This window comes from Sesamum indicum, unplaced genomic scaffold, assembly GCF_000512975.1.
Source record: "Sesamum indicum cultivar Zhongzhi No. 13 unplaced genomic scaffold, S_indicum_v1.0 scaffold00057, whole genome shotgun sequence".
NCBI classification, from domain to species: Eukaryota; Viridiplantae; Streptophyta; class Magnoliopsida; order Lamiales; family Pedaliaceae; genus Sesamum; species Sesamum indicum.
Window position 1 is genome coordinate 33053 of NW_011628041.1, and position 19074 is coordinate 52126.

At 35.0% G+C, this 19074-nt stretch overlaps 2 protein-coding genes and 1 long non-coding RNA gene across 3 annotated transcripts; 1 reads left to right on the plus strand and 2 right to left on the minus strand.

Moving 5' to 3' along the window:
• Nucleotides 1-3627: 3627 nt before the first annotated feature.
• Nucleotides 3628-8233, minus strand: LOC105178759 (TBC1 domain family member 2B). Its single transcript, XM_011102303.2, has 7 exons — nt 7262-8233; nt 4833-4949; nt 4554-4732; nt 4371-4464; nt 4190-4267; nt 4003-4104; nt 3628-3889 (listed from the first exon to the last, which is right to left on the minus strand). Exons 1-7 carry the CDS (start codon nt 7745-7747, stop codon nt 3755-3757), a joined length of 1191 nt encoding a protein of 396 aa, XP_011100605.1. The 5' UTR covers nt 7748-8233; the 3' UTR covers nt 3628-3754.
• A 1403-nt stretch (nt 8234-9636) lies between these two features.
• LOC105178760 (pentatricopeptide repeat-containing protein At3g57430, chloroplastic) lies at nt 9637-12618 on the minus strand. The gene has a single exon (XM_011102304.2). It carries the CDS (start codon nt 12536-12538, stop codon nt 9743-9745), a length of 2796 nt encoding a protein of 931 aa, XP_011100606.2. The 5' UTR covers nt 12539-12618; the 3' UTR covers nt 9637-9742.
• Nucleotides 12619-15802: 3184 nt separating this feature from the next.
• Nucleotides 15803-17263, plus strand: LOC110013284. Its single transcript, XR_002288442.1, has 2 exons — nt 15803-15944; nt 16261-17263. It is a non-coding gene; the product is annotated as an uncharacterized LOC110013284 (long non-coding RNA).
• Nucleotides 17264-19074: the final 1811 nt, after the last annotated feature.

Here is a 19074-nt window from a genome sequence, read left to right on the forward strand (position 1 = left end):
TATCACACAACGGGTATCCTGTGCTGTATATGATATGATGATGGTCGCGAAACCATTGACTGATGTGCACCAATTAATGTAAGTGGGGCCCTTAACTAATAAACGATAATGTCGAATATTATGTCATGGATTGATTTATAGTTGTGAGTATGTATTACTGTTGATATATGATGTTGTTATATGATTAATGACTGTTAGTCAATGTGACTGCATGTACGTGAATTGTTGCCTGTATATATATATAAACTGATTAGCTATACTTATTGAGTAGGCAGCTCATTCCTTGTATTCTGGTCTTTTGTCGGGATTTGTGTTTAAAAGTTGTGGTATGATTTTTCTTGAGGTTATGTACACGAGAACATGTAGTGAGGGTAAATATTACTTTTGGTGATATCTAATACCTTTTGTGATATATATATATATTGCTGATAAATTAGAATTTATTTTACTGATTGAAAGAGAATTACTTATAGAATGAGTTCTGATTAAAGAAAGAATGAAATAGTAATAATTAGATGTAGCGAGTAAGGGGTGCTACAGTACTTTTCAATGTGCCCCAACGTCCCACACAAATAGCAGAAATTTAGGAGGCCTTCGTAGGTGAAATGCACAAGCAATTCGTCCCCTAATGTTGATTGCAGCGGTAAAGCTCATTTGAGAGGGATAGTCACGTCATTCTCAACCCGAACCCGTAATGTGGAGCCCCAAGAGCATCCTGCTTCATCCATCTCCATGTCATGAAATTTGCCTATGTGATTACTTATCAAAGTTGCAACTCCCAAGTCCATCATGCTAAGGGGTAAGTTGTGTATGTGGACATAAAAGTCACACCAGTTCAAGTGCACTTACGCCAGATTTCATTCGTGCGCACCCTATTGAGAATAATGACCTTCTTCTCAAAGCTCCATGGGCAACCATCGAGTGCCCTGTCTAGATGAAGAGTGTGATTAAATCACAGTAGAAACCTTCTCGCATCCAACTGTTTGATCGTCATCCCTTTAACGAGGTTGAGCATCCCTTCCAGCAAAGTGCTGAAAGCCTCAAATTTTAAAACTCGATTGAAAAGAATTCGACCAACTAAGGAAAGGTGGTATTGCTCTAAATCCGAATGCCAAAACCCCCCTAGGAGAACCAAGGCTTGCTCTTCATCCTCTGTCAACTTCATGCAGCTACGTAACTAATCAATTTCAGCCTCCATACCCTACTACATGAATGATAAATGACTACCCCTTCTCCACTCAGCCAAACAGCCTCTGATTCTACAATTAAATCTCCCGAGCCTGCTTCCAAACAGGTAAGCAGACCTTGCCTCAAATGTCACCTGGAAGAAGAAAACATGAAAGTCAAACACAGCTAAAGCTAGAAGAAATTTGAAATTACCGTTTGTCCCTGGGTTCTGGAAGAAACTCCTACTTGAGGAGAAAATCACAAACCCTAAAGGAAACGATAATCGCACAAATAGATGGAAACATAAACGAAATGGAAAACAATCAAAAAATCCTAGATGAACAAAAAACATGCAGGAACAACGAAATAGGCCAAAGTAACGAGGATCCCCAGCCACGTCATGTCCAAGCCCGCATAAAAAATGGTCCGACCTTGAAGAGAGCGCAACAGCTCACCAGGTAGACAATTCCGACGCAGGACACCGATGAACAACAAGGAACAAGAAAAGTTTCTACACCTATAAGCTCCCACGCAAGAGAACAAAAACCCTCATAAGAAAGGAACTGGCATGAGAACTATCTTGATATTATATATCGGCCAACTAGAGTTGCTTGGTTTGGTAATATAATAGGAGGCATGCACAACCCAACAGTACTATTATAAGAAATGAATTCATATGTTTAGCATACACATTACTCTTTTTTATTTTTTTTTTGGAGAGGAGCTTACACATTACTGGATACTAGTAAAGTTTGGTGTTTTGAATGCATTGGCAAATCCCACCTTTATTCTGCTGCCTCAGCCAAGTTCTAGATGCCATAAGAATTTAAGGAGATTCCTCTTTCTCATTTGTTTGATGATTGGACAAAAAAAAAGGAGGCCCTATGACGTAATTTGGGAAGATGATCATATTTTCTCTGGGAAGCTACAGACTTCAGATTAATTAATGTATTTGTCTTACTTTCTTTAGTTTTATCTTTTACTAGTGAAAAGCTTGATACCGAGATTGATAACTGAGCTACACACTCCTACCTATCTACGTATTAAAATTGGGTGAATGTTAACTTACCCCTAATATTGAAAATGAGCATATTTTTTCATATGAAAAAAATATAGTAATTTATCCTCTATACTTTTTAAAATAAAACAAATTACCTCCTTATACAAGGAGGTAAATTGCTTCATTTTGAAAAACATAAGGAGGTGAATTTTGTATTCCAAAAAATATAGGAATGTAAATCGCTACTTGTTTTTTTCATAAGGGGATAATTTGTTCATTTGTTATATCACAAAGGGACTGCTTGCATTTTTTCCTATTAAAATTGATTATCTTGTCACCTTCCCGAATCAGTAGATGTGTGCATGATCAACAAATCCACCTAGGTCTCACTACTCTCGGGCTCCCTGAAGATCCATAGACATACATTCATATTGTGCCTCGCTATATTACGGAAACTATCCACGGCAGATAAACCGTGGTTGTCGTATCTTGGCACCTGTGTTCTTTATGATGAAGGCGCAATAGAAATACATACAAACTTATTTTTTCGATGTCGTTATGCCAGACGATGCCTCATAGCTGTGAGACAGGATGTTAGATTAACATAGCCGAATCGAGACTGGGCCTTAGACGTGGAGTGGGCTACTAGGAAGTGAAGAGGGAAACATATCGTCAATTTATCCTATCGTGCATTACTCGCTGCATGTGTTTATTATATCTGGAGAGAGCGGAACTTGCACCACTTTGAGCATGTTGATCGACCACCGAGCTCCATTGCTGCCATCATAGTGGACGATGTTAGACAGAGAATCATTTGTGCTAATTTGTCACACTCTGTTAGTACTTCCGCATTATACAGACTATGGTGTACCCCATGGTCTGTTATTGGAGAAATCAATATTTGACTGTTGTACTGTACGCATGCACCTTTTTATTAATGAAACTTACATTTACCCAAAAAAAAATCAACCTAAGTCTGTCCAATGAGTAGATTTTTATCTTACCCAAGCCTATTATCAAGAATAAAAACCTAGATTTAGGCCCACAAAAAATAATTAGACTCAAACCCAACAAAAATATAAATTGGGTTGGATTGAGTTTATGCCCATTTATACCCCTACAATTACCCAGACCCAATACTTACCCAATCCAATGTAATTGACCCGAATAACCTAGCCCAATAATCAATATTTTTAAATCTTAAAAAATATTTCAAGAAACCTAGCACCTCGATTCCCAAATCACCACCTCACATTTACACGCGGCACTAAAGATCAAAGTTGTTGCAGCACACACCCACCCCCACCCCTCATTCCCCGCCTCACCCCTGCCATGCTCATTATTCTATGGGCTCTTGGGTTAGGTCCAGTTCTACACGCTCATTATTCTATGGGGTTTTTTGTGGATTTGGGTCTGAGTAGTGCCTTACCATATCCATTACGAGGCCTAAACCCACCAAATTAGACTACCAAGCATTAAGTATGCATTCCACAACTCAAAATTTACAATTACAAGTGTTCCATGAAAATGATAATGTTGGTGGTATCCTTAAACATGTCTTAAGCTATTTCTCCCAACAATTCCACACTATTTCTCACTCTCATTTACAGAATTTAGTCGTCTTATTCTCTGATCAAGCTCTGCCATCACTGCTGGCTCCTGCTTTTTCCGTTGCTTTGATATATTTGTGGTCGTCATAAGCCCTATCTTGTCAAAAGCAACCTACCAAAGACGCACAAGAAATCATTCAAAACCTCGTCTGCCCTCCATTTCAATCAGCCACAAATGTCACAACTTAAAGAGCAGAGAAGAAATAGACTCAGAATGAAACTTACGGTTAATAATTCATCAGGATCGAACAGGTGATGAGTACTTCTTTGTATAACATTAATCACATCACCTACGTGATGTGTCGTAAGCAACTGCCTTTCATTCATCTGCGTTCGTCAAAAGGCAATCCTCAAGTTTCATAGGTCCAGTAATTTTAGAAACAAAGCAACACTTTACTTCAGAAAACTTTACCTTAAAAATTGCTAAGGCTACATTAAATAAAACCTGTGCTCCTTCGTAGAAGAGAACGTCCCATACACGCAGTGTTGTCTGAAAGAAATAACAAAACTCAGATTGTTATCAATGAGCCAATATAACTATTCTAATCCAGGTATACATGGTAAATATATGAGGCCAATAACTGTTTTCCAACCTCTGATGGCAAGCTTTTAGAAAATAAACATAAAAACCACTCTGTGCAGACAAGAGAAACATCAAACTCTAAAGCTTCCAGATGAGCAGCGATCCTGCATAATTGTTCTTCTTCGTATAAATGAACCAGAACAATGTTAGAAATAAAACCAGATTAGCTCAAGAAATGGAAACGATAGTTAACCTGGGGCACTTTTTGGTCAGAAGATCTTTAAACACTCGCTGTTCGACATGGCATCCAGACAAGTTGTTCGTGTAGCAATCATTAACTAACACATTTTCTAGGAGAACAGCAAGCATCCAGAAAGCCTCTTCTTCAGTTTTCATCACAAGCAACAATAAAGCTGCAACATAATTTAAACCCTGCAACATATTCATTTAGGTAACCATTACCGGAAAGAACGGATTTGGAAAGGAGGAATGAGCAAATAATATAGCGTTCCTGAATGGTAGAGAAACCCACCTGGCAATAACCAACATCAGAATCTCGGAAAGAATATCCAACAAGAACACGCCTTAGAGCAGCATGCCCCTCTGGAGTGTCCAACCACGGGTGACCGGGGAAAGTTCGAGGGAGGTCCTGCACCCACATTGTAGAAGAATAACTGTGAGGATGGTACATTCAAACTCTTGCAATCCCAACCAATGAAGGTTTAGAGTGACTAAATGTCGAACAGAAGTTAGGAAACAATTACACAATGGCTGGATGCATTATCTACAAGAATTATGCCATAATTCTGCTATGCCTAGAGCTAATGTCCCTATACCATAAAGTTTATTCTCAGACAAATTATCTACTATATGTACACTGTGTTACTCTTTTGAAAATCTACAAGAAGACACAGTCACTTCCACTCTTTGCATCAGATTTGTATTTTACAAATTAGGAACTGCACGGACCACCACATAATGTCAGCATCTGCATATCTTTCATGACCATAGTCAAATATCAAGTGGTTAAACTGAAATTATGTCAGATTGTGAATGCTAGAATTGAAAAATTGATTCAACCATACGTACCCTAATGAGCAGAAAGGAAAGCGAGCACCACCAACATCAACACCAACATTATGTTTGTAACATTACCAAACTAAGGGAAAAATTACCACCCATCGATGGAAATAATCAAGATATGAGCAGGCTTAAGAAAGTACGATAGTCGAGTCTTGGGAAAAATTCCAGATATTTGATATGTGGACTCCAAGAGTGTCCCTATAACTACGGTAACCTGGTATGGGAATTTGCAACTTTTTATGCCATAAATCTTGATGTTTACGTACACATCATTGCCACCCACAATTAGTCTGACATCTTGGGTTGATGCACATGATTTAGCTCTCACATGAAAGCATGTGATTCATTTCCTGATGCTGAGGAGTGAAAATTCTGGTTTGTTTTGGACGTCTAATTTAATTGTCAAAAATGGACAAGCCATTATATATAACACATGGCACACCAAAGCAAAAAGAAGAATTAGTTTCAGATAAATCACAAATCTCAAAAAGACATGGGTCACTTGGCACGTTGTACAGCAAAGAAGCCCTGACCCAAAGCATGCGGGCAACAGAGCAGGAAAATGATTCATTTTCAAGATACAGTTAGATATCATTTTTGTTTAATTAATTCCACAACATCCACCAGAATTTTTGTTTATTTGATGTGTTAACCAGGGGAAGACAATTTTCTCCATGAGGTAGCTCTCTATTTCCAAGGAACAAGCATTTATGCCAGACAGCCATAACTGAGAGACTACTCCGGCTGTCAACAAAAGAGTAGGAGAACTAAAACCATAGGTCTACATAAAGGTTGATGAGAAATTGGTCAACTAAAACTATAACACTAATGACTAATGTTGTTAAGCTATAAAATATATGGAACTAAAATGCATTTCCTAATTCAAAAATCATCCTTATGTCAACTTTTACATCAGGTGCTGTAAAGGAATTGGATCATAGTACATTTTTCAACATAAACCGAAGACTAGTACATATTTCTTTCATGTCCTCACTCACTATATACAGCTATTTACCTAAAACACAAAATCGAAGAAAGATATGTGAAGACTGCCCTTTAGATAAATAGATGCATGGATGACTTTCTACATTTGCTATAGAAAGAAAACACTGGGAAACTTGCTAAACATGAGATGCAACTTAGTCATATATGACACTAGGATACGATGATTAATATGACAGTTAAAACTAGGAAATGCAATTTAAATGAACTTAGGAATATTGATCAGGGAAAGAAAGTAGTCTTTACCCAACCTCGACCTACTCTGTTCCTTGTTCTGATTCACCTTCCAGAAACTAAGAGTTAAAACCAAATGGAGATAATTGACATAATTTTTGTAGTTTCAAAAATGTTTCATGAATTCAGTACACTTCAGTTTTAAAATTATGGAGAGAACATGGTTCTGAGTTTCCTATTAAACTATACCAATTTGAAGTGGAGAGTTAAGTTTTCTTCTAAATTATGTTCTCACCAGGCCCGGAGTTATCAATTTCGAACAAGAAAAGCCAGTTGTCCACTAACTTCCATAATCTATCCAGTCTATTCTCAACAAGATTTGACAACAGTCTATTCTAATTCTTCCAAGAGTGTCGCGAAAACAAATCCTTGATCCATGTGTAGGACAGGACCGGTGCCAAGAATATGATTCAGCAAATTGTGTCAAGAACCTGTCTCAATTTCGTACTATTTCAGTTTAAAGTATTGATTGCTACAAACTGGTTTCTTAGCTACTAACCCCTCATCCCCACCCTTTCTTTTCCAACTTCTAACATTAATGTCAAACATTCCTACAAGCAATCAAATGATGCAAAAAAATACGAAAATTACGCATCAATCAAAATCCCAACAGAGATTAAAAGAAAAGTAAACCCCACATACATGATCAATCTGCTTGGTTGCAGAGGTAACTTTGTCCTCAACAGCACTGGTCAAATCATTGTAATAGCTATCAGGGACGGTGGATTTCTTCTTGGCGGCACCGGATAAGGTAAACCATACTTTGGGCCTCAAATTTGGTGGGATTCCCTTCCTGATAAGCCTCTTGAGAGTGATGGCATTGGTCAAAGTAGAAAATTTGAGGGAAGATTTAAGGGTGGAGGAAACATGTGCATCCAAATACCAATTGGCACCTTTACTGGCCTCCAAAGCCCACCAAACTCTCCCTTGTTGCCTAACCTTCTCTCTCACCTCATTCAGAACATTCACATCATCAACATTTCCTTCAACTGTGAAACCATACAGATCTTGAAATTTCACAGTCATATTCGCCCTTCTTGCATGGATGCTTGGCCTCAATATGGGTATCTGGGCCTGGTACTCTATTTCCAGGTCTCTCTTGCTCTGAATCCCACTGCCTCCATACATTCTTGGTATATTTATTGATGCAGAGACAGAGTACAAGATGGGTTGAGATCAAGAATACAGTCACTTGGTTTATCAGCGAGGATAAACCCAACGAAATTGAAGGGAATGAAACGAGAGGAAATGGTCAGCCTTCTCTTGTAAGAGAAAAAACAACAGAAAGAAAGCTAATAAGAGCTTCTTCAAATGAAAGAATGATTAAAAACAAAAACTCTTTTTACAAGAAAAAAAGGAAGAAAAATCTTGAATGGAAAAGGTGGGGTCTTCCAAGATTTAAAAACAGTCCATTTTCTGTACCCTTTAACTATACTATTCCTTACATATATATACACACACACACGGGAAATTTGGATCAAGAAGTGAAAAGCTCGGGATGTTGCTTCAAATGGGCTTTTTCTATGTCAATAATAATAATAATATATGATATATCTCATGAAAGAACAGCAAAGAAAAGGGTTACAGAAATGGAAAGGAAATATAACCAACAAAAAAAAAAAAAAAAAAAAAAAGACAGACAGAGAACAGGAAAGAAAAGAAAAGTTCAACTGTCTGGAAGACCCCAAACGAAAAGAAAATCAAAATAAAAATGAAAAAAAAAAAAAGAAGAAAAGAAGGAAAGTGTGAGTTGGGGAAATGGAAGAAGAAGAAAAAGAAATAAGTGAATGAATTAGTGGTCTGAATTCAGAGAAAACAAGCGAAAACAAATGGTCGGAGGAAAAGGAAAATGAGATTTTTATGTAATAAATAATACAAACAAGGAAAAAAAACAACACTGCCACTACTACTCTACCTCTAATACTATTTCATTTGATAATAATAATAATAATTAAAAAAAATTAATTTCTATTTGTAAGAAGTGTCGTGGGTGGGATGTCTGTGTTAGTGATGGGATGTTGCTCGCATGACTTTCACTTCAAATTAATTATCCCACCTCGCTTATCTCTTTATTTACTCATCACTTTCTTACCATCTCATAACTGCTTTTCTACACTCCCTCTACTTAAATTTTTATTAAATATATTTTTCATTTTTTATTAAATATATTTTCACTGCATAGAATATATTCATCCCATTAAATTATAAAATATAACAAAATAGCCATTTATGATATCGATCGATTTTTTAATGATAAAATGTTCTTATTATTTGCACCATCTAAAATATATCTATAACAATAATTCCGCTGAACTATAATTTGATTTAGTATAAAAAGTTTATTTAAAATAACTATGCAATATTTATAATTTTTATAATTAGTATAGAATCTTTATAAAGTCTATAAGTTTACAAAACATTATATCTTTTACAAAATTGTTAAAAAAGTTATATAATTTTTGTTTGTGTTGTTTTATATATTGAACTTTTTTTAAAAATAAATTATCATAACAAATATATGTACACTGCAAAATATGCAAATGTATAATATAATTAATCTATAGTAGTGTATAATTTTTGGAGTAATGATATAAATATTTTGATTATGCATATATATAATTGAAATACAAATTTGTAAGTTATATAACATAACTTTTTATTAAATTATATAACTTTTTAAAATATTATATGCACTATATATTTACACATATTTACTTGTATTTATTAATATAAATAAATTATTTTGTAAAATATGTTTTGTATACATAATTTATAAAACAAAATAAATTTTGAAGATTATTTTTGGATAAATTTGAATAAAATTTCAAATCACTTTGAGAATGTTTTTAATAAAACATACTTTACCAAGTAAAATGACAAGTACAAAAAGGCTATTGTTTTTTGTTGTATCCAGCATGGTTGCATTTGAACTTTTATTAGTCTCTCCTCATTGGAGCATCTTTACTAAGATTGATTTACATGTCTTGCTTTATATCCATGTCAGTGAAACTGAAATAGAATATAAAGTCATTCATCATCTCCATACGTGTTAAATAATGGTATTTGAATAATCAGTATATTACAACAACATCCATATCTCCATCTTCAATGCCTAAATATACCTCACCAGTAATCCCCACAAGAGCAAGCTCCATCTTTGAAATGATGGAATCTCCTCACATCCCTCACTACAATCTCCCTATCTACAATCTTAGAGATAAATTTTGTAGCAGAATGACAGTCGTTGCAAACTCTCAGATTCTTGGCCACCCGAATAGTTGTCCCAGGAGGGGTATTAAGGAGACCAAAAGCAATTGCCAATCTTTCACTGTGTCCGCACAATAAGTTTTCCTTTTCTTGCTCATCAACATTGTGAAGAACGCAAGATGTGTCCGGCACATACCCTTCCTTCTTCATTCTGGTAAATAAATCGCTGAGAAACTCGTACAGCTGCTCGCTTTGGGGGTGTGACGTGTCTCCAGCCAAGAACTTATGAACCTCATCACCACATTCAATCCAACTGCATCCGGGTTCTTTCCTTACCCCCATTTCCTTCATGTTTTTCCGAACTTCATTAGCTTTTTCCCAAAGCCCAACCGAAGAATAGATATTAGAAAGTAAAACATAATGGCTAGCAACGGTTGGTTCAAACTCTAGCAGTTTAAGGGCTGAAATTTCCCCTAGCTGCACATTTTGGTAGATCCTACAAGCACCGAGCAAACTACTCCATGCCCCTACCTTGTCGAGTCCAGTAGGCATGGAGTTGATGATTTCAAATGCTTCATCCAGCCGACCTGCTCGACCAAGCAAGTCGACTACACAAGCGTAATGATCAGCATTAGGCTCAACTCCGTAGCTCTCTTTCATACTCTGGAACAACTGTTGGCCTTCGTCAACCATCCCAGAGTGACTGCATGCTGCAAAAACTGCAATAAATGTAACCCCATTTGGCATCACTTCTCCACCTCTGGTCCTTTCAGCCACCATCCTCTTAAAAAGTGCCAAGGCCTCTTCTCCTTCTCCATGCATCCCGTAAGCCATAATGATAACATTCCATGTTATTACATTTCTGTTACGCATGCTCTCAAAAACTCCTCTAGCCATATCTAAGCAACCACACTTGGCATACATATCAACCAATGCACTTCCAACTGCCACATCGGATTCTAGTGCATTCCTAATGGCATAAGCATGAATCTCTTTTCCTTTTGTTAGAGCTGCTAGAGCAGCACAAGCAGGAAGGATGGTCATGAGTGTTACTGAATTAGGTTTAAATGAGACCTTGAAATTATTATCAAAGTCATCATTCTCTTCACTTGTCCCTCCAGTTATTTGCATTTCATGCAGCAAAATTAGGGCGTCTTCATGGTAACCACAAACCACGTAACCAGTTATCATCGTGTTCCAAGACACAATATCCTTACTCGCCATATTGTCAAATATATACTTTGAGTTTTCTATCCGTCCTATCCTAGAGTACAAGTCCATTAATGCATTTTGCACATATCTGTCCCTTCCAAGACCCAACTTCAAAACATACCCATGCATAGCCTCTTTATCTGCAAAAGCTTCACAATGGACACAAGCTGGCAGAACGCTAGCCATTGTGGTTGGGTTCGGGAAAAGATCCGGGACAGCAACCAGTTTCATAAATAACATCACTGCCTCTGTATAAAACCCATTCTGGGCATAACCAGCAAGCATGGCGTTCCAGAGTCCAAGCCTCCGATCTTGTGAACCATCAAAAACTCTACGCCCACTTATGACTTGTTTACAGTTGCAATACATGTCTACCAAAGCACTGGCCACAAAGGAGTTCCACACAAAATCATCATTCCTGATCACATAAGCATGGATTTCTTTTCCAAGATCCAACAACTCCATATGGGAACATGCAGGAAGCACACTTGAAAATGTGACACCATCAGGCTGAAATCCTTGGTCTTTCATACAACTGAAGTACTCCAATGCTTCATAGAACCTATCATTTTGGGAAAATGCACTAATAACTGTGTTCCAAGAAACCATGTCACGTTGAGCAAACCTCTCGAACACAATCTTAGCGTCATCAATTCTCCCTAGTTTTGCATACATTGCCATCAAAGAATTGTTTGTAAAGGTCTTTTGTTCATTGATTCTCAGAGTATACCCATGAACCTGCTTTCCCAGCCTTAATCCATCGTGCTTATTCAAGTTACTGCAGGCAAGAGCTACACTTACCAAAGTAAAAGAACTAGGGTCGATGCCCTCCAATCCCATTAAGCGAAAAGATTCTAAAGCTAACTCCCATTCCTCGAATTTACATAAAGCATTTATCAAGGAGTTCCAAGAAACTTGGTCCCTCTGGGGAATTCTATCGAATACCTTAAAAACTTGGCAGACATCATCCCCACATCGACCATACATATGCAAAAGTGTATTGGCAACAGTGACGGAGAGAGAATCATAGCCGAGCTTAACAACAGAGGCATGAATCTGTTTTCCTAAAGGCAAGTCTTGAAGGGCAGTGGCGGCCTTCAAGACTGCGGGGAAAGCGAAATTATCGGGTAGGACGCCGGAGACCTGCATCTGAATGAAAGTGGTAATGGCTTGTGGAAAGGAGTTAGAGCGGGTGAGGGAGCGAAGGGATTCGACCCATGAGCGCTTGGAGCGAGTGGGGTCGGGAAGGAGTGGTGGGGGAGTCTGGGTTTGGGGGGAATTAGAGAGAGAAAGTGAGGGAGGAGAAAGAAGAGAGCATGTCCAGGGGGACAGGGACATGATGGAGTAGGCGATGAAGAATACAATCACTTGGGAGTAGTAAGCGAATGGAAGTGAGAGGAAAATGGTGAGGCTTCTCTTGTAATTAGAGAAAAACCAACACAAAGAAAGCTTCAAATGTTGAATACAAAAGTGGGATGTGGGGTCTTCCAAAAACACCATTTAAACTATACTATATACCACAAATTTGGATCAAACTTAGGATCTTGCTTCAAACAAGACCCCAAAAGTAAATAACAGTCAGTGGTCTTCTGAATACGAAGTCAGACAAAACAAGCCAAATGGAGGAAAAGGCAATCAGATGACCCAACAAAACCATCTTCTTCTGCTGTGTCTACTGCTTAATTCTAGTTAAAAAAAAGAGCTGTCTTCTCCCAAAATTACATAAAACTTGCCTGTATTAAATAAATATTTATAAAAAATTCTGTAAATTTTGAAATCTTGCAAAAAGACCTTCCCTGTCCAAGTGTTGTACACGCGGTGGAAATAAGAGTGGGGTCTTTTCTTACCCTATTTGGTAGTGCAATGGTCCAAAATACCTTTCTTCTTCACTACATATGCAACTTTATATCCTCTAACAAATATATTACACAAAAATAGGGTTTTAAGTAGGCAAATGTCCAATTTGTCTATTTTATTTGAATATAAATAAAAATCACTTATAATATTATATATTATTAATTAAAATAAATTATTATTTAATTTAAATATATTTTAATATTTATTATAAAATATACTAAATGAATATAATAATCCTAAAAATTATATCAGATTTTTTTACTTATATAAAATGTTATATTAAAATTATTGATATATATTTAAATTAAGTATTCAATATTTTTTATTATTTAAATTTTGTTAAACTAAATAATTTGGTTTAATGATAAACATGTTGTTGAAGTTATATTGGATAATTCAACAGTCCTTTATCTTTCTGTTTAATATGCAGTATTTATTTGATAATAATAGCAGTCACGTAAAGAATGCAAGAAAAGAGGAGTATGAACTCCCAAGGAATTTAGATCAACTAAATAAATGGACAATTCCTAAAGTAAATTCTAGATTAATTTACAATTTCGGAAGATTTGATTTCTGGAAAACTAAACAGGTAGTAAAAACTACTGAAGAATCTATCTCTCTTGATAATGAGGAAAAAGTAATAAAACTTTTGGATTCTATGGATATAAGGCATTACCAAGAAGAATATAAATTTTTACATATTGGTCTTGTTCAAATAGCCTTTAAACCTCTAACATTAGAAGGTTTACCAGAAAGCTTTTTAGCTGCCCTAAGAGATGCCAGAAATTTAGACTGGAAGAAATCTCTAATAGGAATAATCCAATCTAGTCTAGCCCATGGGCTAGTATTTTTTAATGTTTACCCAAATCTACAGTTATCTATGTCGGATGTTAATATACTTGATGCACTAACGTTAAATGTTAAGACCCATGGATATAATTATACACCTGGATCAGAATTAATATGTATATGTTATAGAATTTACTATAAGCTTCTCCATACACTCAATCCTAATTGTAAGACACAAGATAATAAAACTCTTGAACAAACAGTATTCTTTGAAACAAATTTACAGAATTCAAGAATTAATACTAGGAGACAAATAAAATGGAGCAAAGTAGAGTTTCCAGAACATTGGGTAATTGAGAAGGAGGTCCCCATTAGAAGTAATACTGAAAGTATGTACATTAATATATTACAAAATTCAGAAGGGAATGTTATAATAGATTTTGTTAATCAGTCGAAATATTTAAGAAGTTGCTCTTCAAGATATTCTAATATGTCTTATATATCACCAATAGAGGTGACAACCCCATCTAGAGCATCCACATCCCAGATCAGAGAAGAAACTAATAGCTCAAATTATGATAAGGTTGAAGAAATAAGGATACAACCAAATAATATTGTTAAAGGAGTATATAAGGATCCTAAGCTAAATGAAGAATTAACTTCAGAAACGAATTTTTGTTTATAAATGAACACACAAGACATAATTGCCTATGAAATTCCATTGGAAAATTATACAGACATGATCGACTTTAGTCCGGGATCCCTGGCTAGAAAAGAAATTAAGGAAGAATTTTCAAAAAAAAGGTGGGAACCCTTTAGAAAATGGTTTTTTAAAAATTTCCCTCCTGACAAACAAAATGAGATTTCAAACCAATTCTATAAGGAACTATCTGTATGGAATAAGAAAGTTACCTTTGTTCCATGGTTTATAACCAAATATTCAAAACAATATTTAAATGTGTTAGAGAGAAAATATTTCCTAGAAAACGGGAAAATCCTTAATAATGTCTTTCCCCCTCAACAACCTTTCAAAATGAATTCTAATGAAACTGAGATTAATTTTAAAGCATTTTCCAAATTAATTGAAGATAACACCTTAATAGTTACAATAACAGAAATAAATGAGTTACTAAAGAAGCAAAATTATGCCAACTTATACTTAAATGTTATAGGAGAACAAATTATGGAATTAAATAATAAGATAGATAAGATTATGGAGTGGCAAAAGAATTGGCAAAAGGAAATTAACTCAACTAAAACAATAGTTGAAGAGACAAGAGGAGAAATTATCGCAAGACCCTCAATACAACCACCCCCAGATATTGTAGGCTTTAATTTAAAACCTATAGGAGACCTAGAAAAGCTATTAGATCAGAAATTTAAAACTCTAAAATTAAATACTCTAAATAATGAAGGAGATCCTCAGGATTATGAAGACGAATTTATGGAGGAAATTAACAAAATAGAAAAATTTGCCAGGAAGCCAATGCAAACCAAATTTTATTATCCTAGGCCAACACCCCAAGATGTCCTTTATGAAGAACAAGAGATAATTGACCAACATAGTTATAATGGGAAACAAATTTATAAATGGAACATTGATGGATTTACAGAAAGACAAATTTATAATACTATACATAGAATGATGATGTACAGTACTATTTGTAAAGGAAATAATAATTTCGATAAAGCTATTGCAAAAATGATCATAGCTGGATTTACTGGCCAATTAAAGGGATGGTGGGATAATTATCTCAGCCAAACTGATAAAGATGAAATATTAAATACAGTAAAAATTGAAAATAATATCTCAGAAGAGAAAGCAGTTTATACATTAGCCATAAACATAGTTGTGGTAAATTTGCTAAGCGTAATAAAAACTACAAATTAGTATAAAAGGGAAACAAACTTGCTTTAATAAAACCGTGCAAAATAGCTAAATTTTGAACGTTATCAGAATTCCACAAAACTTGACTCAAACGTAGGTCTATACGCATGCATTTGTGCGGTAAATTTGCTAAGCGTAATAATAAGTACAAGTTAGTATAAAAGGAAGACAAACTTGTTTTAATAAAATCGTGTATAACAACTAAATTTTGAACGTTCTCATACACTCCAAAGAGACAAACTTGAGTGTCATAGCTGTTTTCAGGGCTTCTTCCAAGTTGTTCAAAAAGGTTTGAGCGTTTGAAGAAGGCACGATTTTTGCTGGCCTTGCTGTGATTGATGCTTACAGCTACAGAGACAAGTGGCCATGAATGTATGCATTTTCTGTTCTTTTAATATGAATGTGACTGTAGCAATAATATGAATGTATGCATTTTCTGTTTTAGAAAGTTCTTTGCTGGAAGTTATATAATCTAAACGCATGCAAAAATGCAACGGAAATGATTTTCTTTTTTTTTTTTCTTTTCGGAAAAGATTATTTTCATTGATGTAAAAGGATTATATGTACACTTACAAGCTTTTCACAAAAGTTTTCTTTAGAAATGATTTTGTATCTATGTGAGAGGTTTGTCTAGTGATATCTTTTGAAGTTTTCTGAAAATTCTGTCAGTGATCCTCTGTTCTCGTAGGACTTTGGTGCCGAAACTTTTTGGCTCCACTTGTTAACATATGGAGCTATATGAGCAAGATGCTGATGTTGTCAATTACACAATCCAGAGCAAAACTACTGCTTGAAGTTAATGGAAAACCATGTATATCTTCATTTTGATTAGTGACTCTTCGTCTACTTGAGGAGCAGAAAGTAACATTATGTTTGCTGATTAATTTGCCTGCTTCATCTCTTAATGCATATATGTGATCCACTGCTAGCTGACCGCCATCCTTCCACTCTCTCTTACTCTTATTTGAACTTGAGTTTTAAGTATCTTAATATTCTCTTGGGACTGTGATGGAACTTCTTTATATGTGATCCGCTGAAAGCTCAGTGCCACCATCCATCTCTTACTCTTAATTTAACTCGACTTTTAGTATCTTAATATTCTCTTGGGACTGTGATGAAACTTCCTAAACCAATTAATGGACCAGCAGAATATTTTCTCTCAAGTGCCATCTAGAAAGGTATATTCTTGGTTATGCAGTATCTGTTTTTATGCTTCAAATTAGAGCATGCCGCAGTGACATTTGTGTTGTTTTCTTTTGTGCCTTACTTCATTATTATGTATTAATGCAAAGGATAGATGTCATACGATTTATAGTCTCTTATAGAAGTGTTGTTACTGGTAATTTAGGAGGAATTCTTTTATTTGCAAGTTTTGTTGTTGATATATCATTTTTCAGTAATACTTGTAACATGCGTTTATTTGATTCTACAAGTGAAGCATGTCACTTGGTATATGTGATTCATACTTGTCCTTTACAAGAGCGAGGGCTAGAGTTTGAATTTGGTTTGCTAATTTCGTGCAAAGTAGATAACCTCATATCGATAAGGATTGTGTGGGAATCAAAAGTTTAAGTAGGATTTAAATGCTCAATTAAAACATATGTTGGCTGCTAATGTGTGTTTTTTGATGATATTTTAGAACCTAATGGTAGCGTACCTATCTTCATATTCGTCTCTTCTAGTTTCTAACGCAAAAGTAACCAATGCCCCTATTAATTCTTCGTTGTCAATTTTTCTTCCATATTTTGAAATCAAGAAGGTTGAACCATTGAGTTTTACACTTTGTATAATTCAAACCCAATTTTACTGCTCCGATTTCTTTGAAAAGCCGCGTAATCACCATTCTGGTTTGGAAAGAAAAGAATTGTGGGTTTTGGAAAACTAACCAATATGCTTTATTAAGGAAGAAATAAATTCAATACAGATAAATGAATTACTTAAAAATCCTAAATTACAAGGGAAGATTAAAATGATCCAAAATAAATTTGAACTAGAAATATGTGATGAACATCCCAATATTTTTTGGCATAGAAAAAAATATATTGTTAACCTTCCTTATGAAAATGAATTTTCAGAAGCGAACATCCCCACTAAGGCAAGACCATGCCAAATGAATAGTGAATACTTAGAATTATGTAAAAATGAAATTAATTCTTTAATTGAGAAAAAACTAATTAGATCTTCAAAGTCACCATGGTCATGTACTGCATTTTATGTTAACAAACATGCAGAAAAAGAAAGAGGAAAACCTAGACTCGTAATAAACTACAAACCTCTTAATAAAGTCTTAAAATGGATAAGGTATCCGATTCCTAATAAAAAGGACTTGTTAGACAGGTTACATAGGGCAATAATTTTCTCAAAATTTGACTTGAAATCAGGATATTGGCAAATTCAAATAAATGAATCAGATAGATACAAAACAGCATTCACAGTCCCATTTGGACATTATGAATGGAATGTTATGCCATTTGGACTAAAAAATGCTCCTTCAGAATTCCAAAATATTATGAATGATATTTTTAATCAATTCTCTAATTTTATCATTGTTTATATTGATGATATCTTAGTGTTCTCAAATAGTATTGAGGACCATTTTAAGCATTTAGAAATGTTTAAAACCTTAGTTATCCAAAATGGTTTGGTTTTATCAAAATAAAAAATGAGCATTTTTCAAACAAAAGTCAGATTTCTTGGCCATCATATTGAAAAGGGAGAGATTATACCCATCTATAGAAGTATTGAATTCGCTGATAAATTCCCTGATAAAATTACTAACAAAACTCAACTACAAAGATTTCTAGGCAGTCTAAATTATATAGCCCCCTACTATAAGAACCTTGCCCAAGATACAACAATATTGTATGATAGGCTTAAGAAGAATCCATCAGAATGGACTAATGAACATACAAGAGCAGTTAGGTTAATTAAACAAAAGGTAAAATCATTACCATGTTTAACTCTTGCTAATCCAAATTGGAAGAAAATTATTGAAACAGATGCCTCTGATATTGGATTTGGAGGAATACTAAAACAAATTGATGAAAATAAACAAGAATTCCTTGTTAGATTCCATTCAGGGAAATGGAAGGCAGCCCAAAGAAATTATGCTACGGTTGCTAAAGAAGTTCTTGCAATTGTTAAATGTGTTTTAAAATTTCAAGATGATTTACTTAATCAAGAATTCACTATTAGGACAGATTGTTCTGCTGCTAAATTTATGTTTAATAAAGATTTTAAACATGATGTTTCTAAACAAATGTTTGCTAGATGGCAAGCACATCTTGCCCCATTTAATTTCTCCATTGAATATATTAAAGGAGAGACAAATAGTCTCCCTGATTTCCTCTCAAGAGAATATATTGATGGAAATAAATCTAGATGAATTTGATAATGAAATATTTAGAGGAATGAATATTTCCTCAACAATTCCAAATGGTTGGATTGAAGAAATGATCATAGGAGAAAGATATTTTATGGATGGAGTTCATTGGCCTATTTA